General features: G+C 45.4%; 1 protein-coding gene across 11 annotated transcripts in view; it reads left to right on the top strand.

The window, feature by feature from the left end:
• Positions 1 to 24,307, top strand: part of LOC129861257 (ubiquitin carboxyl-terminal hydrolase 19-like) — a 35,146-nt gene extending 10,839 nt beyond the window's left edge. The window contains exons 3-26 of one of the 11 annotated variants that reach the window (XR_008760527.1): positions 2,402 to 2,530; positions 2,791 to 2,927; positions 3,096 to 3,638; positions 3,758 to 4,112; positions 4,216 to 4,375; positions 4,478 to 4,549; positions 4,675 to 4,790; positions 5,411 to 5,628; positions 6,671 to 6,869; positions 7,108 to 7,241; positions 8,461 to 8,634; positions 8,832 to 8,942; positions 10,499 to 10,609; positions 10,714 to 10,956; positions 11,084 to 11,202; positions 11,393 to 11,536; positions 11,645 to 11,991; positions 13,437 to 13,547; positions 13,787 to 14,003; positions 15,238 to 15,390; positions 18,879 to 19,045; positions 19,424 to 19,590; positions 20,627 to 20,945; positions 21,025 to 22,879. Coding sequence is in view for 10 of the 11 variants with exons in the window: in XM_055932506.1 (XP_055788481.1) it covers positions 2,402 to 2,530; positions 2,791 to 2,927; positions 3,096 to 3,638; positions 3,758 to 4,112; positions 4,216 to 4,375; positions 4,478 to 4,549; positions 4,675 to 4,790; positions 5,411 to 5,628; positions 6,671 to 6,869; positions 7,108 to 7,241; positions 8,461 to 8,634; positions 8,832 to 8,942; positions 10,499 to 10,609; positions 10,714 to 10,956; positions 11,084 to 11,202; positions 11,393 to 11,536; positions 11,645 to 11,991; positions 13,437 to 13,547; positions 13,787 to 14,003; positions 15,238 to 15,390; positions 18,879 to 19,045; positions 19,424 to 19,590; positions 20,627 to 20,884 (4,385 nt within the window). In the remaining variant the exon portion in view is untranslated. Of the gene's footprint in view, positions 1 to 2,401; positions 2,531 to 2,790; positions 2,928 to 3,095; positions 3,639 to 3,757; positions 4,113 to 4,215; positions 4,376 to 4,477; positions 4,550 to 4,674; positions 4,791 to 5,410; positions 5,629 to 6,670; positions 6,870 to 7,107; positions 7,242 to 8,460; positions 8,635 to 8,831; positions 8,943 to 10,498; positions 10,610 to 10,713; positions 10,957 to 11,083; positions 11,203 to 11,392; positions 11,537 to 11,644; positions 11,992 to 13,436; positions 13,548 to 13,786; positions 14,004 to 15,237; positions 15,391 to 18,878; positions 19,046 to 19,423; positions 19,591 to 20,626; positions 22,880 to 23,086 lie in introns of those variants that run through there. The other 10 variants (XM_055932514.1, XM_055932516.1, XM_055932507.1 and 7 more) reach the window with 10 other exon arrangements.
• Positions 24,308 to 24,690: the final 383 nt, after the last annotated feature.

The raw sequence follows: 24,690 nt of genomic DNA, 5'->3' as shown, positions 1-24,690 counted from the left end.
GACCTCCACAAGTCTGGTTCATCCTTGGGAGCAATTTCCAAACGCCTGAAGGTACCACGTTCTTCTGTACAAACAATAAACACCATGGGACCACGCAGCCTTCATACCGCTCAGGAAGGAGACACGCTCTGTCGCCTAGAGATGAATGTACTTTGGTGCAAAAAGTGCAAATCAATCCCAGAACAACAGCAAAGGACCTTGTGAAGATGATGGAAGAAACAGGTACAAAAGTATCTATATCCACAGTAAAACGAGTCCTATATCGACATAACCTGAAAGGCTGCTCAGCAAGGAAGAAGCCAATGCTCCAAAACTGCCATAAAAATGACAGACTACGGTTTGCAACTGCACATGGGGACGAAGATCGTACTTTTTGGAGAAATGTCCTCTGGTCTGATGAAACAAAAATAGAACTGTTTGGCCATAATGACCATTGCTATGTTTGGAGTAGAAATGGGGATGCTTGCAAGCCGAAGAACACCATCCCAACCATGAAGCACGGGGGTGGCAGCATCATGTTGTGGAGATGCTTTGCTGCAGGAGGGACTGGTACACTTTACAAAATAGATGGCATCATGATGAAGGGAAATGATGTGGATATATTGACGCAACATCTTAAGACATTAGTCAGGAAGTAAAAGCTTGGTCGCAAATGGGTCTTCCAAATGGACAATGACCCCAAGCATACTTCCAAAGTTGTGGCAAAATGGCTTAAGGACAACAAAGTCAAGGTAGTGGAGTGGCCATCACAATCCCTGACCTCAATCCTATAGAACATATGTGGGCAGAACTGAAAAAGCATGTGCGAGCAAGGAGGCCTACAAACCTGACTCAGTTACACCAGCTCTGTCAGGAGGAATGGGCCAAAATTCACCCAACTTATTGTGGGGAGCTTGTGGAAGGCTACCTGAAACGTTTGACCCAAGTTAAACAATTTAAAGGCAATGCTACCAAATACTAATTGAGTGTATGTAAACTTCTGACCCACTGGGAATGTGATGAAAGTAATAAAAGCTTAAATAAATCATTCTCTCTACTATTATTCTGACAGTCCAAATTCTTAAAATAAAGTGGTGATCCTAACCGACCTAAGACAGGGAATTTTTACTAGGATTAAAAGTCAGGATTTGTGAAACTGAGTTTAAATGTATTTGGCTAAGGTGTATGTAAACTTCCGACTTCAATGTAGATAATCCTGTTCTAGATATATAGGGCTATATACAGTATATATAGATGTCCTAGCCTCCCTCTTTCAGGTAATACATTCAATGCCGTATTAGCCTTATATTTAAGCTAATTTAATGATGGGTTATGTATAATAAGCTTATATTTTATAGCGTCGGTCTCTTGTGCAATAGGCAGGCACCTGTGCTCCGCTGGCATCTCCTTTAAAAAATGCAGGAAAAGAGTCTCATGGAGTCTCATGCAGGAAAAGCTAGTCTAGAATAGCTTTGTTGGACATTTCCTGTACCAATAGACTATTTGAAGACAGACACTTTTTTTGAGTGTTAAATACAGCAGCCAATACATTTACATTACATTTAAGTCATTTAGCAGACGCTCTTATCCAGAGCGACTTACAAATTGGTGCATTCACCTTATGATATCCAGTAGAACAACCACTTTACAATAGTGCATCTAAATCTTTTAGGGGGGGGGCGCCCTACATTGTTACAAGAATTGCGTGTTCTCTGCTGCTTTATCGTGTTTTGAACAATGTGTGTAATTCCAGTCCATATTATACAGTAATACAGTTCACTCTCCAAAAAGATTAGCCTACTGGAGCTAGTTTCATTTATTTACCCAAAAGAGCACAAAGCAAGCTACGTCTATGAGCTTTTATGTTTTTCTGTCGTGCGTAATGTGCAGGAGCCTATATCATATGTGTATTGGATAACTGCACAATCATTTGGGCTTTTTTGGGGGCTCGGGCTCATTTATATGTGGTTAATGTAGCGCTCATTAAATGTATTTAATATGTCTCATTAGACTCGGGTAGCATCAGGTCTGAATTTTCATGCTGATCAAAGCTCTAATCACATCCAGACATTTATAATGCTTTATAAAGCTTTATATGCTTTATAATGCTTTTGAATGACACTTCCGGTTTGGCGGGAAAAATAGCAGGTTACCCGGGAGAAAAGTGATTTATTCTCAGGATGGAACATTTTGTAAAATATCGGTAAAATATTTGACCCTTATCTATTCCTCTACGTCTAGCTGTACTGATCTGTTGTAGACTATTCTAGGTTGATTTGCATACTTGTCTAACACAGTCACAGCATGCGCTGTCGACAAAGTGTTCTTGTGTTACAGAATCCGTTTTGAAGGTAATCCCTTTTGGTATGCTGAGTGTGGTAGTCCTCTGACAGACTGTGTTGTCTCTGCTCGTGCTGTGTAGATGTGTTTGTGGACTGGAAGCAAAATGCTAATGAGGTGATCGCGAGGCTGCGCTGTGGAGACGGGGTGCAGAGGGTGGAGGACGTCGTCACTACCTTCACCGACACAGACTGTCAGGCCCGCTTCCCAGGTGAGAGCAAAAACTAACTACATGTCTTATAGCCTAAGTGTATGTGATGATTGCACGTGTATGAGAGCTTGTACAGGCTACATGTCTGTTTTTTAGTGTGTGTGTTGAGATGGTGTTTGAATGAGGAAGCGTGCATGCTGAGATGGTGTTTGAATGAGGGAGAGTGTGTACGTGTCTTTGGTATGTGTGGCATTTAGCTGTTCACTGTGAACATGCAGCATTAGCACTAGTCTGATGGCCCGTGACTGCTCTCTCTCCAGATGGGCGCCAGTGGGACTGTCATCTGCACGAGGAGATTGAGGGCTCCTGCAGCAAAGTGCAGTACAAAGAGAAGAGTGGCTTCCTCCTGCTGGTCATGCACAAGAAGATCCCCTTCCACTCCTGGCCTTCCCTTATGGTGAGTCTGCCATCTGGCCTCCATGCTGTCATTCAGCATGTGGTTCTCTCATGGAATACCATTAACTACCATCATGTGACTATTGCCTATCTCTTGTGAAGGTTTTAACACAATTCCTAAAAGAAATGCATACAAAAATCAACAACATTTTGTCTCATCTCCCTGCAGCAAAATAAAAAGGAGAAGCAGCCTATGAAAGTGGAGGTCAAGAACGGTAAAGACCAGAAACAGCCGCCGCTGGTAAAGCCTGTGGTAAAGCCAGAGAAGTCTGTCCCGGAGACGGCAGACATGGCCGAACTGTCCACCCAGACGTCTGCTCCTCCGGCACAGTGTGAACAGAGGCGTGGCAAAGCAGAGCGCGGTGTCAAACGCACCATGAACTACAAACCAGCAGACAGGCCAGAGTCTGGGGTGAAGGCTGGAGGAGAGGGGCAGACCAAGCCGGTCAGTGTCAGTAAAGGGGACCTGCCTCAGGAGCCCAGTGCCAAGCGCACCATCCATCCCCCCAAGGTCTCCAAGGACCCCACCTCAGAGATGCACAGGGATACAAACTCCAAGTCCACAGCCAATGGGAAACCACACAGCCCCACTGGCCGGGACCTCCAGGCATCTACTGCTGGTGATAATCGAGCTGAGCTGCTAGGCAACGGCCATGAGGGTACAGCACCTGAGGTAGCCGTCAGCCACACGCAGCAGCAGTTGAAAGTTCAGGTGAGTCCCGGTGTCTCTAGACTTTACCATCTCACCAGGCACTGAGTACTGTATGGGTTCAAATGTGTGTGTGAATCTGCTGCTCTGGATCTGATTGTAAAGCCCATTTATTGTTTTAGATGGAGGACAAGAATGCCCCAGAGTCCGATTTGAAGGCTGGTGCAGAAGAGGAAATCATACCGGCAGCCACTGTGTCCAGTGCTGAGATCAGTCCCAAGGCTGGAGCCTCCACCAACAGAACAGAGAGGCCAGTGGAGGCTGAGAGGACGGACTCTGAGACGCTAGTGAGACAGCCTCCGAATGAGGCTGATCAGGCCACTGAGACTCTAACACCAACCATACAGTCAGGATCAGGGAAGCCTGTGACTGCAACAGACACCAAGCAGGCTGAGTCCCCCAACAGCAGCAGCAGCACACAGGAGGAGAAGAGGGACAGGTCTAAGGAGGAACCTCTGGAGATGAAGCAGGAGGAAGGTCAGTGGATGTCTCAAAAGGACACTGAAATTTTATTTTTGTCACGGTGAGTCCATGGTCTGCAGACAGTGACCTGAAACGTGACGCTGTGGTTATCTTTTAGCAGTTCCAGAGCCAATGGTGAACCTGAAGTTGTTGAAGAACGACTCGTACGAGAAAGGGACAGACCTGATGGTGGTCAACGTGTACATGAAGGGTATCTTCAGAGAGACAGCCAGGGTGATCTTCAGGGAACAGGACTTCACACTCATCTTCCAGACCAGGTATCTTGGTCCTTGTGACTTTTCACCTCGGTGGCCTTAGTGGATCTTAATGGGATTTTAGTGGTGTTTCCAGCTCATTGAACTTTCTTCCCTTTCAAACAGCGATGCAAATTTCTTGCGTCTTCATGCGGACTGCGGAGCGAATACTGTCTTTAAGTGGCAAGTCAAACTCCGGTAAGACTTTGAAGTCCAACTTGGTCTGTGATTTTTGTGTGGCGTTTCTATACACGTGTGTAGATGTCCCTTTTGCTTCTCATTGAGACAGTAATTTCTGACACGCTGGGGATCCTCTGTTACAGGAACCTCATCCAGCCTGAGCAGTCCACGTATGCCTTCACCCCATCCCGTTTAGACATCACCCTGAAGAAGAGGCACAGCCAGCGCTGGGGGGGCCTGGAGGCCCCTGCTACACAAGGTCTTCCTGCTGCCTGGCTTCTACTGCACACGTTATAGACATCTGTTACACTAGCTGACACACAGTTTGAAATATAGCAGCCCGTATAAATATTGTTGTGTTCACTGACTGTCTTTATATTGCTGTTTGAGGAGCACACTGATGTGTTTCACTTTGAACCAATTGACTGTAACTGGCTGTAGGTCTAACCAGTGTCATAGGAAACCATTAGAGCCTGTCCTAATGTGAATTACGTGGGAGGGTTGACAACGCGGGAGGGTTGAATTTAGGTTGTTCTGAGTGCGGGGGGGGGGGTGGGTGCAACTCCATATTAGAAAAGTGGGGTCTTAATGTTTGGTATACTAATGAGGTGTTCTGCATGACTATAGTAGGCAGGCATGTTTGTGGGTGTTTCCATTCAAGGCAACACTACGGACAGGTGTCTGACCACTGAAACTTATCCAGTAACTCAATATGCATGTCCCAGTCCAGTCTGCTGCTCTCACAAGCCCGCGGGTCTCTGTGTGTCAACCTAGGCACTGTAGTTCTGCATTATGTCCTTAACTTGTAATGTAATATGCTTCTCTTGGTCCTGACAGTTGTTTGTCGTTGACCACAACCTCCATCCTCCTCTGTTTAAGGTGCAGTGGGTGGCGCCAAGGTTGCTGTGCCTTCCGCGCCGTCCTCTCAGGCCAGTCAGCCGGGCAGCAGCAAGCACTCCCTCTCTGCCAAGGAGGAGCCACCCTGGATGGGGGAGGGGAAAGCCAAGCCCCCTCGGACAGTGGACGGATGCCTGGACAGTGTGTCATCCCGCACCGTCTCAGACCATGTCCCCATCAAACAGGAGCCTGCAGTCACGGTGAGTTGGACAAGACTGAGGATGAGATGGTGAGAGAGGGAGGACTGACGGAGGATGAGATGGTGAGAGAGGGAGGACTGATGAGATGGTGAGAGAGGGAGGACTGATGAGATGGTGAGAGAGGGAGGACGAGTTGGTGAGAGAGGGAGGACTGACGGAGGATGAGATGGTGAGAGAGGGAGGACTGATGAGATGGTGAGGGAGGACTGATGAGATGGTGAGGGAGGACTGATGAGATGGTGAGAGAGGGAGGACTGATGAGATGGTGAGAGAGGGAGGATGAGATGGTGAGAGAGGGAGGATGAGATGGTGAGAGAGGGAGGACTGACGGAGGATGAGATGGTGAGAGAGGGAGGACTGACGGAGGATGAGATGGTGAGAGAGGGAGGACTGACGGAGGATGAGATGGTGAGAGAGGGAGGACTGACGGAGGATGGGATGGTGAGAGAGGGAGGACTGACGGAGGATGAGATGGTGAGAGAGGGAGGACTGACGGAGGATGGGATGGTGAGAGAGGGAGGACTGACGGAGGATGAGATGGTGAGAGAGGGAGGACTGACGGAGGATGAGATGGTGAGAGAGGGAGGACTGACGGAGGATGGGATGGTGAGAGAGGGAGGACTGACGGAGGATGGGATGGTGAGAGAGGGAGGACTGACGGAGGATGAGATGGTGAGAGAGGGAGGACTGACGGAGGATGAGATGGTGAGAGAGGGAGGACTGACGGAGGATGGGATGGTGAGAGAGGAGATGGAAAAGGCCCAAAAAGTGAAACGGTATGAAGTGATTTAGGACGAGGAGTAGGGGATTGGAAAATGAAAAGGGGCAAAGGGAATCCGATTTCTTTATCGTGTTATCCTATGAGCCTCAGAGGTTGGTATTTTTCCTAGCCACTGGGCTTCTGCATTGCTTGCTCTTTGGGGTTTTAGGCTGGGGTATCAGTAAAGCACTTTGTGGCAACTGTTGATGTAAAAAAAGTCCTTTATAAAGTTTATTTGATTGATTGGTATTTCATCCCTTTATTTTTGTCTCTGCCCCTCAGCCCAAGCCCACCTGTATGGTCCAGCCCATGGCCCACGCACCTCCTGCCGGCAGCCAGCGCAGCGTTGAGGAGGAAGAGGAGGAGGAGGAGGTGTGTCTGCCAGGCTTCACAGGCCTGGTCAACCTGGGCAACACATGCTTTATGAACAGTGTCATCCAGTCTCTTTCCAACACCCGGGAACTCAGGGACTACTTTCATGGTCAGTGAGCTCCTCTAATCTTCCTCATCCCTTCTGGCATTCTTTCATTTAAGTTTTTACATTCCTTTATGAAAATGTGTCTGATGTAAATATGTATGTAAAAAAATTTTTTTTTAACAATGCAGGGAATAAAGGATTTTCTTATAAAAAAGTTTCAACATGCAAGTCATTGTATTAATCTTCAGTGGCTGTAGATTGATATAAAACCATTAACTGTGTTCTCTCACCCTCTGTGCAGACCGGGCGTTTGAGAATGAGATCAACTGTAATAACCCGTTGGGGACGGGTGGTCGGCTGGCCATCGGGTTTGCTGTGCTGCTCCGGGCTTTGTGGAAGGGTACCCACCATGCTTTTCAGCCCTCTAAGTTAAAGGTGACACTCCACTCTCCTGAGTCATATCTTTAACTCCCTCCCTGTTATTTAATAATATATAATGATATAATATATGACATTTAGCAGATGCTATAACCCAAATAGCCTTTGTCTTTATTCTCCAGGTGATCGTATCCAGTTAGATGTGGTGTCTTTATTCTCCAGGTGATCGTATCCAGTTAGATGTGGTGTCTTTATCTCTTCAGGTGATCGTATCCAGTTAGATGTGGTGTCTTTATTCTCCAGGTGATCGTATCCAGTTAGATGTGGTGTCTTTATTCTCCAGGTGATCGTATCCAGTTAGATGTGGTGTCTTTATCTCTTCAGGTGATCGTATCCAGTTAGATGTGGTGTCTTTATCTCTTCAGGTGATCGTATCCAGTTAGATGTGGTGTCTTTATTCTCCAGGTGATCGTATCCAGTTAGATGTGGTGTCTTTATTCTCCAGGTGATCGTATCCAGTTAGATGTGGTGTCTTTATTCTCCAGGTGATCGTATCCAGTTAGATGTGGTGTCTTTATTCTCCAGGTGATCGTATCCAGTTAGACGTGGTGTCTTTATTCTCCAGGTGATCATATCCAGTTAGATGTGGTGTCTTTATCTCTTCAGGTGATTGTATCCAGTTAGATGTGGTGTCTTTATTCTCCAGGTGATCGTATCCAGTTAGATTTGGTGTCTTTATCTCTCCAGGCTGATCGTATCCAGTTAGATGTGGTGTCTTTATCTCTTCAGGTGATCGTATCCAGTTAGATGTGGTGTCTTTATCTCTCCAGGTGATCGTTTCCAGTTAGATGTGGTGTCTTTATCTCTCCAGGTGACCGTATCCAGTTAGATGTGGTGTCTTTATCTCTTCAGGTGATCGTATCCAGTTAGATGTGGTGTCTTTATCTCTTCAGGTGATCGTATCCAGTTAGATGTGGTGTCTTTATCTCTTCAGGTGATCGTATCCAGTTAGATGTGGTTTCTTTATTCTCCAGGTGATCGTTTCCAGTTAGATGTGGTGTCTTTATCTCTTCAGGTGATCGTATCCAGTTAGATGTGGTTTCTTTATTCTCCAGGTGATCGTTTCCAGTTAGATGTGGTGTCTTTATCTCTTCAGGTGATCGTATCCAGTTAGATGTGGTTTCTTTATTCTCCAGGTGATCGTTTCCAGTTAGATGTGGTGTCTTTATTCTCCAGGTGATCGTTTCCAGTAAGATGTGGTGTTTTTATTCTCCAGGCGATCGTGGCCAGTAAGGCCAGTCAGTTTACAGGCTATGCCCAGCACGATGCCCAGGAGTTCATGGCCTTCCTCCTGGATGGGCTCCATGAGGACCTGAACCGCATCCAGAACAAGCCCTACACAGAGACCGTGGACTCAGACGGACGGCAGGACGAGGTGGGTGAAATAAAGGTTTGAGCAGCACCATAAACAATCACATTTATTTTATAAGGCCGTTTATGACATCTAAAAAGTGCTTTACACATACCCAGCAGGCTAAAACTCCAAATGTCAATCAATGCAGAGGCAGTCATACTTATAACCACACTCACTGTTTCCATTCAGTCCAGTTGTCCTGGAAAATGACATGGTGTGTCTGTTTTTTAAAGGTGGTGGCAGATGAGGCGTGGCAGAGGCACAAGATGAGAAACGACTCGTTCATCGTAGACCTCTTCCAGGGCCAGTACAAATCCAAGCTCGTCTGCCCAGTGTGCTCCAAGGTAAGACACAAACCGCGGAATTATTTCAACACAATTAAGCAACACTCCACTGTCTGAAATATATCTGGGTGTTCATGTTGAACTGTGTTTTGTATGGAGTCTCAACGGGGTTTTTCTAGTCTTGGAATGTATCAGTCAAACTCACAGGGATAATACCGTAGTGCTTCTGTTGCTACGGCTATCCACTGCTGAACACAGACCCTGACCGTAGTTTTAGGCATGTCTGCCCTTTAGGCATCATGATACTGGGCGTTTAACCCCCTAAGGTTGATGTCCGTGCGGGAATCTAATTAGCGTAATAAAACATCCCCATGGAAATCTGCCAGTTTAAGCTAGAGATATGTCTTTTGCCTTGGATGCGTCTCAATCCACCGCATCCTCGTATGTCGTACCTCCGCATCTGCGACGAAAGGTTACAGAGCCAGAGCGGTGTTTGTCAGACCGTGAGACATCCCGAAAACCGGTCGTCTGTAATTTCCAAACAGTTTGTTCTACACACTAATATGCAAAGGTGAGACTCTCTCATGAACATGTACATGTTGTTTTGCTCTAGGCCTCACAAAGCTAGTCTGAAGGGCCCCCGGTACCAGTTGAAACATTTTATGAAAGTACAGTACCAGTCAGAAGATTGAACACACCTACTCATTCCAGGGATTTTCTTTATTTTTACTATTTTCTACATTGTAGAATAATAGTGAAGACATCAAAACTATGAAATAACACATATGGAATCATGTTGTAACCAAAAAAAGTGTTGAACAAATCAAAATATAGTTTATATTTGATATTCTTCAAACTAGCCACCCTTTGCCTTAGACAGCTTTGCACTCTCTTCGCACTCTCTCAACCAGCTTCACCTGGAATGCTGTTCCAACAATCTTAAAGGAGTTCCCACATAAGCTGAGCACTTGTTGGCTGTCAGAACCAACTTCCTTTTTGATATTTTTTTGCGACCTTCTGTTGTTCCATGTAGTGAATCTGTTATTACATTTTTATTTTATTTAACGAGGCTAGTCAGTTAATAACAAATTCTTATTTACAATGACGGTCTACCGGGGAACAGTGGGTTAACTGCCTTGTTCAGGGGCAGAACGACAGATTTTTAACTTGTCAGCACAGGGATTCGATCTAGCAACCTTTTGGTTACAGGCCCAACGCTCTAACCACTTGGCTAACTGCTGCCCCGGCATGCGTTTGTATGGCCTAACAGCAGTAAGACAAAACATATATTTTTTTGATGCTTCAAAGGGAACTCAAAATGTTTAAATCAAATAGCTAAATGATCCTTGTTTTATGACCTTCATAAAACAATTCCAGTAGTAATATGATGCAGATGATTAGAGACTCAGGTCTGGCTGTCAAGCTGCAATGGAGGAAAACCTACTTCAATAATGGAGGAAAATGGACCCATCAGAGTTAGACTAATAGTGGATCAGTGTGGGTGACTTGCTGTGTCGGAGTGGAACTAATTTATTTAGTGTTGTGATAGGGAGTACTACAACTTGACCTGTTTGAATGTTTTGAAAAGTTCAAATGTCCTTCTTCTCTGTCCCCAGGTTTCCATAACCTTTGACCCCTTCCTCTACCTTCCCGTGCCCCTGCCCCAGAAGCAGAAGGTCCTCACAGTGTTCTACTTTGCTAAAGAGCCTCACAAGAAACCCATGAAGGTAAGATGACATATTGGTGACATTCAAATAGCAGATGGCTTCGGTTTATTATTTGATTTGACCGATTTTTGTTTGACTAAGTCTGCTTCCTCTGATTGTGTCAGTTCCTGGTGAGTGTGAGTAAAGAGAACTCGAGCACAGCTGAGGTCCTGGAGTCCATCTCTCGGAGTGTGAGGATCAAGGCAGAGAACCTGAGGCTGGCTGAGGTAGTGAAGAGTCGCTTCCATCGGATGTTTCTCCCATCCAACTCCCTGGACACGGTCTCCTCCTCAGACATGCTCTTCTGCTTCGAAGTGCTGTCTAAAGAGCTGGCCAAGGAGAGGGTGGTGGTGCTCCGAGTCCAGCAGGTAAACGTCCAGCAGCCTCTCTTGCCATCCTATTCGAACCTTAGGGAACTGTAACACAAGTCCCTAGTGTGTTACCTAGTGTCTGTTTCTGTGTTCAGCTCGTCTGTCTCTCTGTCCCCCCGTCCAGAGGCCTCAGGTCCCCAGTATTCCCATCTCTAAGTGTGCTGCCTGCCTGAAGCCTCCTCTCTCGGATGAAGAGAAACTGAAGCGCTGCACCCGCTGCTACCGCGTGGGTTACTGCAACCAGTGAGTCAACAGCTCACTAAATCTTTGCTGTCTGGCACTAATGACACAGGCAATTGAATTAGTTAATTTCCCAATATTAACAGAACTATTTCAGAACTATTTCCTGTTCTCCTAAATGATTCATGAATTTAAAAAAAATATTGGTTTAGTTTTTAATCCAATCTAACTTTTTTCCCCCTTCATATTTCAGGGTTTGCCAGAAAAAACATTGGTCCAACCACAAGGTTCTTTGTGGGCCCAACATAGAGAACGTGGGGCTTCCCTTCCTGGTCAGCGTCCCTGAGTCCAGACTCACCTACGCCCGGCTGTCCCAGCTGCTGGAAGGATACTCAAGGTAGCATTGGGATGTCCGGAGTTGATGGATATGAATGCTGATTTGACATTGTTGGGCTGTCACTGATTATTATGTGGTCTCACCACTTTCCCCCATCTCTCTGTGTAGATATTCAGTGAACGTGTTCCAGCCTCCCTTCCAGTCTGGCAGGACGTCTCCAGAGGTCACCCAGTGCCTGGCTGACCTTCCCCTTCCAGCAGAGACCCCTGAAGGTGTGGGGCCAGGGGATAAGGCCAGGGGCAGTGGGGCAGGGGACACAGAGCAGGAGGTCTCCTCTCTGGTTCCTGAGTCTCCACTAGAGACAGCCCAGGCCTCAGCACATCCAGCCGGAGACCCAGACGCCCTCTCCACCCACACCACAGACTCAGGTTTCATTGAGCCCTCCTCTGGCTCCCAGGACTCCCAGGGAGAGAAGGAGACCTCCTGTGAGAAGGCTGTCAGACCAGAAGGTAAAGGCAAGCATCTTCTAACATTAACATATCAATAGTATTGTTACTTCTACTATTTTCATTACATTTCTCAAATGATTATGTAGACAAATATTTTTTTCACCTTACACTATGTATACAAAATTATCTATGGTATGTGGACACTCCTTCAAATTAGTGGATTTGTTTATTTTATCCACGCCTGTTGCTGACAGGTGTAAAATCGAGCACACTGCCATGCAATCTCCATAGACAAACAGTAAGAATAGCATTACTGAAGAGAGCAGTGACTTTCTACGTGGCACTGTCATAAGATGCCACCTTTTCCAATAAGTCAGTTTGTCAAATTTCTCCCCTGGTCAACTGTAAGTGCTGTTATTGTGAAGTGGAAACGTCTAGGAGCAACAACGGCTCAGCCGTGAAGTGGTAGGCCACACAAGCTCACAGAACGGGAGTGCCGAGTGCTGAAGTGCGTAGCGTGTAAAAAAAATTGTCTGTCCTCGGTTGCAACGTCAGCACGAGCTGTTTGTCGGGAGCTTCATGGAATGGATTTCCATGGCCAAGCAGCAGCACACAAGCCAAAGATCACCATTTGCAATGCGAAGCGTCGGCTGGAGTGGTGTTCAGTTTGCCGCCTTTGGACTCTGGAGCCCTCGAACTACTGTGATTATTATTATTTGACCCTGCTGGTCATTTATGAACATTTGAACATCTTGGCCATGTTCTGTTATAATCTCCACCCGGCACAGCCAGAAGAGGACTGGCCACCCCTCATAGCCTGGTTCCTCTCTAGGTTTCTTCCTAGGTTTTGGCCTTTCTAGAGAGTTTTTCCTAGCCACCGTGCTTCTACACATGCATTGCTTGCTGTTTGGGGTTTTAGGCTGGGTTTCTGTACAGCACTTTGAGATATCAGCTGATGTACGAAGGGCTATATAAATACATTTGATTTGATTTGGAAACGCGTTCTCTGGAGTGATGAACCACGCTTCACCATCTGGCAGTCCGATGGACAAATCTAGGTACAAAGCGAGGCCCATACAGAAATGCTTTGTCGAGATCAATGTGGAAGACCTTAACTGGCCTACACAGAGCCCTGACATCAACCCCATCGAACACCTTTGGGATGAATTGGAATACCGACTGCAAGCCAGGCCTAATCGCTCAATATCAGTTCCCGACATCACTAATGCTATTGTGGCTGAATGGAAACAAGTCCCCACAGCAAAGAAGAGTGGAGGCTGTTATAGGCATATTAATTAATATTAATGCCCATGATTTTGGAATGAGATGTTCAACAAGCAGGTGTCCACATACTTTTGGTTATTTACAAGCATTTCGCTACACTCGCAGTGACATCTGCTAACCATGTGTATGTGACCAATAAAAATATATTTAGTGGATGTCTTTCCCTGTATTTAGTCAATGTCTTTCCCTGTGGATCACGCTGTGTTTTGTGCTGTTTGTGTGTCTAGCTGCTGTGACCGGCTACCAGCAACCATCAGAGTCTGCATCCAGCCACACCTCTCAGTTCTACATCACCATCCTCCACTCCAACAGCAAGGAGCAGACACTGGAGGAAAAGGGTCAGGGTCTAATCTCAAACCTGCCCCTCACCCCTAGGCCTCATCCCTGCCCCTCACCCCTAGTCCTCACCCCTAGGCCTCACCCCTAGGCCTCACCCCTGCCCCTCACCCCTAGTACTTTGTGTTAAGACAAAGCAAAAACTCAATCTACTCCTTTGTATCATTCACCATTTAACTCCTTTACGATATGTGTTCTAGAATGTCTTACTGTTGTTTTGTCATGTTTCCCCCTACCCTAGAAGAGACCGTTCTGGACCTCCCTGAGGACTCCAGCCTGGAGCTGGTGTGGAAGAACAACGAGCGTCTCAAGGAGTATGTCCTGGTTCGGTCCAAGGAGCTGGAATTTGAAGAGGACCCTGGGTCGGTCAACGAGACGGCCAGGGCTGGACACTTCACCCTGGAGCAGTGCCTAAACCTCTTCACTAGGCCTGAGGTGCTGGCACCAGAGGAGGCATGGTAGGAACAACACACTGATCATTCAGACAGTCCCACACAGCCATGGACTAACACACGTACTGCACAGTTAACATTCAGACAGTTCTCTTACTGATTTAGGTGGTGTTTTGATGGATTTACAACCCTAACAAACTCTTTCACTCTGTCCCTATACTTCCCTCCCTCTCTCTGCCTCGCTCTGTCCCTATCCTTCCCTCCCTCTCTCTGCCTCGCTCTGTCCCTATCCTTCCCTCCCTCTCTCTGCCTCGCTCTGTCCCTATCCTTCCCTCCCTCTCTCTGCCTCGCTCTGTCCCTATCCTTCCCTCCCTCTCTCTGCCTCGCTCTGTCCCTATCCTTCCCTCCCTCTCTCTGCCTCGCTCTGTCCCTATCCTTCCCTCCCTCTCTCTGCCTCGCTCTGTCCCTATCCTTCCCTCCCTCTCTCTGCCTCGCTCTGTCCCTATCCTTCCCTCCCTCTCTCTGCCTCGCTCTGTCCCTATCCTTCCCTCCCTCTCTCTGCCTCGCTCTGTCCCTATCCTTCCCTCCCTCTCTCTGCCTCGCTCTGTCCCTATCCTTCCCTCCCTCTCTCTGCCTCGCTCTGTCCGTATCCTTCCCTCCCTCTCTCTGCCTCGCTCTGTCCCTATCCTTCCCTCCCTCTCTCTGCCTCGCTCTGTCCCTATCCTTCCCTCCCTCTCTCTGCCTCGCTCTGTCCCTATCCTTCCCTCCCTCTCTCTGCCTCGCTCTGTCCCTATCCTTCCCTCCCTCTCTCTGCCTCGCTCTGTCCCTATCCTTCCCTCCCTCTCTCTGCCTCGCTCTGTCCCTATCCTTCCCTCCCTCTCTCTGCCTCGCTCTGTCCCTATCCTTCCCTCCCTCTCTCTGCCTCGCTCTGTCCCTATCCTTCCCTCCCTCTCTCTGTCCCTATCCTTCCCTCCCTCTCTCTGTCCCTATCCTTCCCTCCCTCGCTCTGTCCCTATCCTTCCCTCCCTCGCTCTGTCCCTATCCTTCCCTCCCTCGCTCTGTCCCTATCCTTCCCTCCCTCGCTCTGTCCCTATCCTTCCCTCCCTCGCTCTGTCCCTATCCTTCCCTCCCTCGCTCTGTCCCTATCCCTCCCTCCCTCGCTCTGTCCCTATCCCTCCCTCCCTCGCTCTGTCCCTATCCTTCCCTCCCTCGCTCTGTCCCTATCCTTCCCTCCCTCTCTCTGCCTCGCTCTGTCCCTATCCTTCCCTCCCTCTCCTCTTTGCCTCTCTTGCTCGCTCAGGTACTGTCCAAAGTGCCAGCAGCACAGAGAGGCCTCCAAGCAGCTGCTGCTGTGGCGTCTGCCCAACGTCCTCATCATCCAGCTCAAACGCTTCTCCTTCCGCAGCTTCATCTGGAGGGACAAGATCAACGACATGGTCGACTTCCCCGTCAGGTACAGTTGAAGTCGGTAGTTTACATACACCTTAGCCAAATACATTTAAACTCAGTTTTTCACAATTCCTGACATTTAATCCTATTAAAAATGTTCTATAGGATTGAGGTCAGGGCTTTGTGATGGCCACTCCAATACCTTGACTTTGTTGTCCTTAAGCCATTTTGCCACAACTTTGGAAGTATGCTTGGGGTCGTTGTCCATTTGGAAGACCCATTTGCGACCAAGCTTTAACTTTCTGACTGATGTCTTGATGTTGCTTCAATATATCCACATAATTTCCCTTCCTCATGATGCCATCTATTTTGTGAAGTGCACCAGTCCTTCCTGCAGCAAAGCACCCCCACAACATGATGCTGCCACCCCGTGCTTCATGGTTGGGATGGTGTTCTTCGGCTTGCAAGCCTCCCCCTTTTTCCTCCAAACATAACGATGGTCATTATGGCCAAACGGTTCTATTTTTGTTTCATCAGACCAGAGGACATTTCTCCAAAAAGTACGAGTTTGTCCCCATGTGCAGTTGCAAACCGTAGTCTGGCTTTTTTGTGGTGGTTTTGGAGCAGTGGCTTCTTTCTTGCTGAGCGGCCTTTAAGGTTATATCGATATAGGACTCATTTTACTGTGGATATAGATACTTTTGTACCTGTTTCCTCCAGCATCTTCACATGGTCCTTTGCTGCTGTTCTGGGATTGATTTGCACTTTCCGCACCAAAGTACGTTCATCTCTAGGAGACAGAACGCGTCTTCTTCCTGAGCGGTATGACGGCTGCGTGGTCCCATGGTGTTTATACTTGCGTACTATTGTTTGTACAGAAGAACGTGGTACCTTCAAGTGTTTGGAAATTGCTCCCAAGGATGAACCAGACTTGTGGAGGTCTACAGTTCTTTTTCTGAGGTCTTGGCTGATTTCCTTTGATTTTCCCATGATGTCAAGCAAAGAGACACTGAGTTTGAAGGTATGCATTGAAATACATCCACAGGTACACCTCCAATTGACTCAAATTGTCAATTAGCCTATCAGAATCTTCTAAAGCCATGACATAATTTTCCTAAATTTTCCAAGCTGTTTAAAGGCACAGTCAACTTAGTGTATGTAAACTTCTGATCCACTGGAATTGTGATTAAGTGAAATAATCTGTCTGTAACCAATTGTTGGAAAAATTACTTGTCATGCACGAAGTAGATGTCCTAACCGACTTGCCAAAACAAGTTTTAATGACTCCAACCTAAGTGCATGTAAACTTCCGACTTCAACTGTACATAACACAACTTATAAACACAACTTATAAACACAACTTATAAACACAACTTATAATCACAATTTATAAACACAAAACACAGCTTATAAACACACAACACAGCTTATAAACACAAAACACAGCTTATAAACACACAACACAGCTTATAAACACACACAACACAGCTTATAAACACACACAACACAGCTTATAAACACACACAACACAGCTTATAAACACACACAACACAGCTTATAAACACACACAACACAGCTTATAAACACACACAACACAGCTTATAAACACACACAACACAGCTTATAAACACACACAACACAGCTTATAAACACACACAACACAGCTTATAAACACACACAACACAGCTTATAAACACACACAACACAGCTTATAAACACGCACAACACAGCTTATAAACACGCACAACACAGCTTATAAACACGCACAACACAGCTTATAAACACGCACAACACAGCTTATAAACACGCACAACACAGCTTATAAACACGCACAACACAGCTTATAAACACGCACAACACAGCTTATAAACACGCACAACACAGCTTATAAACACGCACAACACAGCTTATAAACACGCACAACACAGCTTATAAACACGCACAACACAGCTTATAAACACGCACAACACAGCTTATAAACACGCACAACACAGCTTATAAACACGCACAACACAGCTTATAAACACGCACAACACAGCTTATAAACACGCACAACACAGCTTATAAACACGCACAACACAGCTTATAAACACGCACAACACAGCTTATAAACACGCACAACACAGCTTATAAACACGCACAACACAGCTTATAAACACGCACAACACAGCTTATAAACACGCACAACACAGCTTATAAACACGCACAACACAGCTTATAAACACGCACAACACAGCTTATAAACACGCACAACACAGCTTATAAACACGCACAACACAGCTTATAAACACGCACAACACAGCTTATAAACACGCACAACACAGCTTATAAACACGCACAACACAGCTTATAAACACGCACAACACAGCTTATAAACACGCACAGCACAGCTTATAAACACGCACAGCACAGCTTATAAACACGCACAGCACAGCTTATAAACACGCACAGCTTATAAACACGCACAGCTTATAAACACGCACAGCACAGCTTATAAACACGCACAACACAGCTTATAAACACGCACAACACAGCTTATAAACACGCACAACACAGCTTATAAACACGCACAACACAGCTTATAAACACGCACAACACAGCTTATAAACACGCACAACACAGCTTATAAACACGCACAGCACAGCTTATAAACACGCACAGCACAGCTTATAAACACGCACAGCTTATAAACACGCACAACACAGCTTATAAACACGCACAGCACAGCTTATAAACACGCACAGCACAGCTTATAAACACGCACAGCTTATAAACACGCACAGCTTATAAACACGCACAGCTTATAAACACGCACAGCTTATAAACACGCACAGCTTATAAACACGCACAGCTTATAAACACGCACAGCTTATAAACACGCACAGCTTATAAACACGCACAGCTTATAAACACGCACAGCTTATAAACACGCACAGCTTATAAACACGCACAGCTTATAAACACGCACAGCTTATAAACACGCACAGCTTATAAACACGCACAGCTTATAAACACGCACAGCTTATAAACACGCACAGCTTATAAACACGCACAGCTTATAAACACGCACAGCTTATAAACACGCACAGCTTATAAACACGCACAGCTTATAAACACGCACAGCTTATAAACACGCACAGCTTATAAACACGCACAGCTTATAAACACGCACAGCTTATAAACACGCACAGCTTATAAACACGCACTTTTTATAAACACGCACTTTTTATAAACACACACAGCTTATAAACACACACAGCTTATAAACACACACAGCTTATAAACACACACAGCTTATAAACACACACAACACAGCTTATAAACACACACAACACAGCTTATAAACACACACAACACAGCTTATAAACACACACAACACAGCTTATAAACACACACAACACAGCTTATAAACACAACTTGTCATATTATTCACTTAATCACACTGACCCTACACTCAATGACTTGAGGGTGAATTCACTCAAACATGCTGCAGAGTATAGTTTTAAATATTTATACAAACACAGATTTACAGCTTGGTTTCTTGTCTTTCAGGAACCTGGACCTCAGTAAGTTCTGTATTGGTCAGAAGGACGACATGCAGCAGCCGCCCATCTATGACCTCTATGCAGTCATCAATCACTACGGGGGCATGATCGGAGGTCACTACACTGCCTACGCACGCCTGCCCAGCGCCCAGAACAGCCAGCGCAGTGATGTTGGTGGGTGACTCTGTTTACTGTATTTTGTGACCATGACAAGCTGGTTTAACATGTCATATTCTGTTCATACTGTTAAAATGATCTCACCTGCCGTCCTCAACTCCACCCTCTTCCTCCACCCTCTTCCCCCTCCTCCCCACTTTTCTCCATCCTCCACTCTTTTCTTCTTCCCTTCCCCCCTATTCCTTCCTCCTGTTCCCCCTCCTCCATCACCTCCCCGCTCCTCTTCCTCCCTTTCCCCATCTTCCTTCCTCCTCTTCCTCCTACTCTCTCCTCCACCCTCCCCCTCCCCCTCTCACCACCTTCCTCCTCCTCTCCCTCATCTTCCACCTTCCCCTCCTCTTCCTACACGACCCCCCCCCCCCCCCCCCCCCCCAGGCTGGCGTCTTTTTGATGACAGTACGGTGACGATGGTGGAGGAGAGCCAGGTGGTGACACGCTACGCTTACGTGCTGTTCTACCGCCGCCGCAACTCCCCTGTGGAACGACCACCTCGCTTACTGGGGCCCGAGTCCCCCACCTCTGCAGGAGCCACCGCCAGCCAGGTGAGGGCGCCATTCTCTACCTCTGAGAGTATCCCTTAGGGAAGTACCAGTATCCATTACGTGGTAGTAGAAAAACTCCTCGAGGAATAGTGCATCATGAGTTATTAAATTAAACTCGGCCCAACATGACTAGTTTGAGGTAGAGGTAGATTTAAATTTCCTGAGATTATATTTTCACCACATGAGTGAGATGAGTGAATGCACCAATTTGTAAGTCGCTCTGGATAAGAGCGTCTGCTAAATGACTTAAATGTAAATGTTAAATGTAGATGTAATACTGTGTTTATTCATCTAGTCTTCTTCGTGCAGTGATATTTAGTTGGTTGCTTGTGGTGCTTTTAGAGACATGAGAAATGATCTCAGTTGCCATTGACAGAGTAATGTTTTTTTCTGCTTCTAAAGCTGTGATGAGAGAAAGACGATAGATCTAATCTAATTGTTTAAGGCCGTTGGTTTGTTCATCAAGAGGTTTATGCTAGTTTCTAAATTGAATAGCTGCTTTGGAGAAAAGCTGTGCATACTTGTTTCAACTTATTATCCTGAAGTGCCAGACATTGGCTTTCTCTTGTCCCCTTTATCTGATCTGTTTTGGCATCTAAGCGTCCTAGTTTTCAGTCCAAATGCTGAAAACAAAGTGAATTGCCTCAGAATTAATAAGGGCTGTATGTATTCACAAACTTTGTGGAAGCTATTTAATGTCTGTGAAACTGATTAGATGTATGGTGCATTTTTCTTGTACTCATGAGTTTATATTGAGGGTGGGAGTCGCTGTGTTTACAAAATATCTGTGCTTTAATGTATCTATTAGCTAACTGTTGAAAAGAAAGATGTGATAGTTTGTCTATCCATCTGTTTTCTGAAAGACACCCCTCACATCGTTCTGAGCTGTCCTCATGCTGTTCCTTGAAAGAGTCTGGCTTGTCCTTGACCATGTGGCCTGTGACACCGTTAGTATATTAGACAGAGTGGATGGGGAGGGTTTGCTGGAGGTCTGGCTGTGGTGAGGTGAAGCTGACACAGGTTTCCGCCATCGCAGGCATCTCTGATATGGCAGGAACTGGAGCAGGAAGAGGAGGGTGTTGAAGAGGGCCCTCGGGGCCTGTTCCGTCCCAGGCTGGGGAGGAGAAGAGCAGCCAGGAGGGAGGAGGGGGTGGAGGGGCAGGTGTGGCGGCTGCTGCGCCAAAGGATCCCGCATTATTCCGATGACGACTGTGTCCGATATTTTGTCCTGGGTACCTTGGTTGCTCTACTAGCGTTGTTAGTGAACCTAGTCTACAGAGCCAACTGGGGCTAAGCGGCCAGTATCACACCCCACACATACACACATGTATACTAAAGCAATAAGGCACGAGAGGGTGTGGTACATAACCAATATATCACGGCTAAGGGATGTCCTTACGCACAACGCAACGTGGAGTTCCTGGACACACTTAGCCGTGGTATATTGGCCATATACCACAAACCACCGAGGCGCCTTATTGCTGTTATAAACTGGTTACCAAAGTAATTAGAGCAGTAAGAATACATGTTTTGTCATACCCGTGGTATATGGTCTGATATACCACGGCTGTCAGCCAATCAGCATTCAGGGCTCGAGCCACCCACTTTATAAATAGGCTTTTACACAAAAAAATGTCAAGTCTAATGAAATATCCATGCCAATACGAAAACATTTTGTTTTGTAGATGGCCTATAAATCAATAAGCTGCTGAACACATTCAAAATGTTAACTAAATTATACACTGCATATCTGTTAATCAAGTCCAGTAGCATCTACTAGTAACTTGGCTCAGCAAGGCTTGGCCTTCTTATTTACTGCAGTCCATAACGTATGTCCCTATAAGATAATTTAAATTCTAGTTCAAACCTACTTCAGCCTTTTATGTGTCCATGTCAAGTGTCTCTCTCTCTCAACTAGGTTTTCAGTACAAAAATCTGAAATGCATGTTTTGGTAATGGTTAGTCCTATGTTTTGCACAAGAGATGCTATTGAGAGGACTTGAACTAGGGTATAGTGTTAAAGTCCTACTGTGATAGTGTTGAGTGGGTGAGGGAATAAGATATTGTAGTAGTGCTCATTCACAGATATTGTAATCCTTTAGCTCCGTCCCAGGATGGTAGGATGGGCTCTACGACTTGCTTTGTGCAGTCGTGACTTTGTACTGTAACCTGAAGACAGCTAAAATGTGTGTTTGCTTTAATGAATACAGAGTGTTTAGACTCACAGTAAGCTAGTATGTGCCTTTTGCTTGTTTGTCACTTTGCTGATTTTATTTTTGATTTTATGTTGTCAATGGTAAGCTCTTAATTCAGCAGTTGTATTGCTTTCTGTCCACCAAGGTTGGGCTCAATTCGAATTGAAGGCTGTTAATTCAGGAAGTGATTTGCATTTCAAATTCAGAAAATGTAAAAATAAAAAAAAATCGAAATATAACTTTTACTTTTTTCAGTTTACTGAAGTCATTGAAAATAAATGCAATTTTTTTCCCTTCCGATTTAAATGGATTGTAGTTTTTGTTTACTTCCTGAATTGACTGCCTTATGTTTGAATTGAGCCCAACCTTGCAGTCCATATTGTTTCCTTATCCCTGTCAGACTTCATGAAAGCCACTTGTTTAACCTTTTTTTAAATGTGCTTCTTTTTTGGGGGGTGAAATAACTAGATATGTCAGTGCTTTACGACTGTTTGTGCAAAAATAATAAGTGCGCTGATGTACAGTATGAAGCTTAGTGGTGACGTCAAGTCATTAGGTGGACGGCATCTCCTTTCTATCAATGAAAATTGCTACACTTAATGATTATCTGTGTTGCGGGTATATGGACTAACCTCCTGTAACAGTGTTGTAGTAATATGTTCAAGTCTCAGGGAAATCACAGTGCACTCTGTCATGTCTCTCCAGCTGTAGATGGGCTTGGAGGCAAGGTATATTCACGACCTGCTTTCAATGCCCAGTATGTCTCAGTGGTTTGCCTCAGTGAAATGTCGACACAGGAAATGTGAATTATCTAGGCTCCCTACAGATGGCAAAGATTCCCTATGGTTGTGGGTGTAAAGTGAAAGTTACTGAATTAAGGAAGTGTATATTTTATAGCAGGAATATTTACAAGATTGCTGTATAGAAATTGTACGATTTTAAAATGTAATCTTAATTGTAATCTTAATAGTTGCTATTATTTAAAAAGAAAGTGGGACATTTCCCAGCAATAATGTGTACAGGTCCTTCCACCTTAATGCTGCTCCAATAAACCAACACGTGTACTTCTTTTCACAATAAAATATCAACCTTTATGCTGTCTTAATGAATATTATTTTTGAAACAAACATGGAAATCGTCCATCCAATTGGAACTGGGTTTTGTTTGTGGCTGCAAGGAATATGTCCGTCAGTCCAGTGAGTTATGCTTTTGGATTGTTTACAGATACAATGGGTCTGGTCTTCCTGAAAGGGAACTGGTCCAGAGAAAAGCATGATTTGTAACACTGGTTTATTTTACAGGCCTCTGGCCAGGCACTCTTTGGGACTGACCTGGACCCTGAAGGACCCCCTCCGCTGACCCCAGAGGTGACCTCTGAGCTGTTTGGACACTCTGGCGAATGTGCTGCTCTGTCCTACAGTAACATGGAGGAGGTGGACTAAGGTGTGACTGAGGCTCCACCGAGCTGGCTTAAGGCTCCAGCTGTGGACCGATGCCAGCAGCAACGTTGAGAAATACACTCCTCAGTAAACAACACTAATAAACTGAACGGCTTCAAAGCGTCCCCTCAGTGGTGCAATGCTAAACATGTCAGAAGTGGATTTGAGGGGAAGGAAGGACCAGTACATGTCACCACAGATGTGGTGGACATACCAGCTCATGCTATTTATGTAGTAATATTCATGCAACACATTGACACACACACACAAACAGCGTGTTTGCACATACAACAAAAGCCTCCACACACTCCTGTTTTCCCCAGAGCCTCCGGGTTGCAGCCTGTTGTTGGCTGATGGAAGAGCCCACCTAGACAATGTTGGTGGCTTATGACTCCTTTTTATCCCATGATAAACGGGTGTCTGGTTCAGAGGTCACAAAGGATGTGGCTAACATCAAACAAACCCCCCCAGCCTGTTGGGATTGAGGGAAAATTGTGATGTGAGAGGATTGGACGTGTGTGTCTGGGTGTGTAAGCATTTGAGTGTGGTTTTTCCCCGCTTCTCATCAAGGTTTAGTCTGGTCTGTGTTGTGATTCTGTAAGCTGGGTACCGATATAGTGTAATGGGTGCAGAAATTGTTTATTTTATGTTCATACAGAGGACAAAAAGTAACTGTCTTTCTGTTTACTATTTTCATACCACACCTGGATTTAGTTTCTTTGCTTTAGATTTTAACATTTTTACTTTGTAATTTATCCAATCCTGTGGATGTAATTTTTGAGAAGAAACCAACTTGATATACACTGAAATGTGCATGTTGATACACAGTAGCCGTACAATAGAATGCTGTTACCACTTCTGCTACATATCTTCATTTCTGATTGAGTACTCTTATACACCCCTCCCTTCAATTTGTGTTAGACTGAATATATAAAGTTTGGGGTTAATGAGAATGTGGATGTGTATAAGATATACATTGTTAATATAAATTAAACACTTTTTGAGAAGCGCTAACAGGTTATTTGAATACACACTCTGATTCAGTAGGAACTTGAATAAAGTTGCCTGCGAACCTTTTTTTTACCCTCCGTTTCTACCATTTTCTGTGTTAAATTGTTGGTCCTCCAACCTGCACTTATTATTTTATGGCGCTTGTTAGTGTATTTACTTTAAGACTCCACACATTAAGCTGAGAGAAGAAGAAACGACTGTTTCAGAAAGTAAAAACAAACACTCTGTCAAAATAGGTCAGTAGAGTGATTTGTATTTGTATGTGAAATAGTTGTACAAACTTAGAGCGCTCTTAAAGAGCTACAAATCTACGACTGGTCAAAAGAGTTACGAGGATCTCTGGTTTCAGTAACATACCTAGTTAGCTAGCTAAACCCTCACGCAATTTACTGACAAATTGGCTAGTTATTTATCAAGGAAAATCAGGTGTTGACAACCGATCATTCGGGACTGGA

The sequence above is a fragment of the Salvelinus fontinalis genome, chromosome 8, assembly GCF_029448725.1.
Source record: "Salvelinus fontinalis isolate EN_2023a chromosome 8, ASM2944872v1, whole genome shotgun sequence".
NCBI classification, from domain to species: Eukaryota; Metazoa; Chordata; class Actinopteri; order Salmoniformes; family Salmonidae; genus Salvelinus; species Salvelinus fontinalis.
This window is presented reverse-complemented; position numbering and strand designations above follow the sequence as displayed.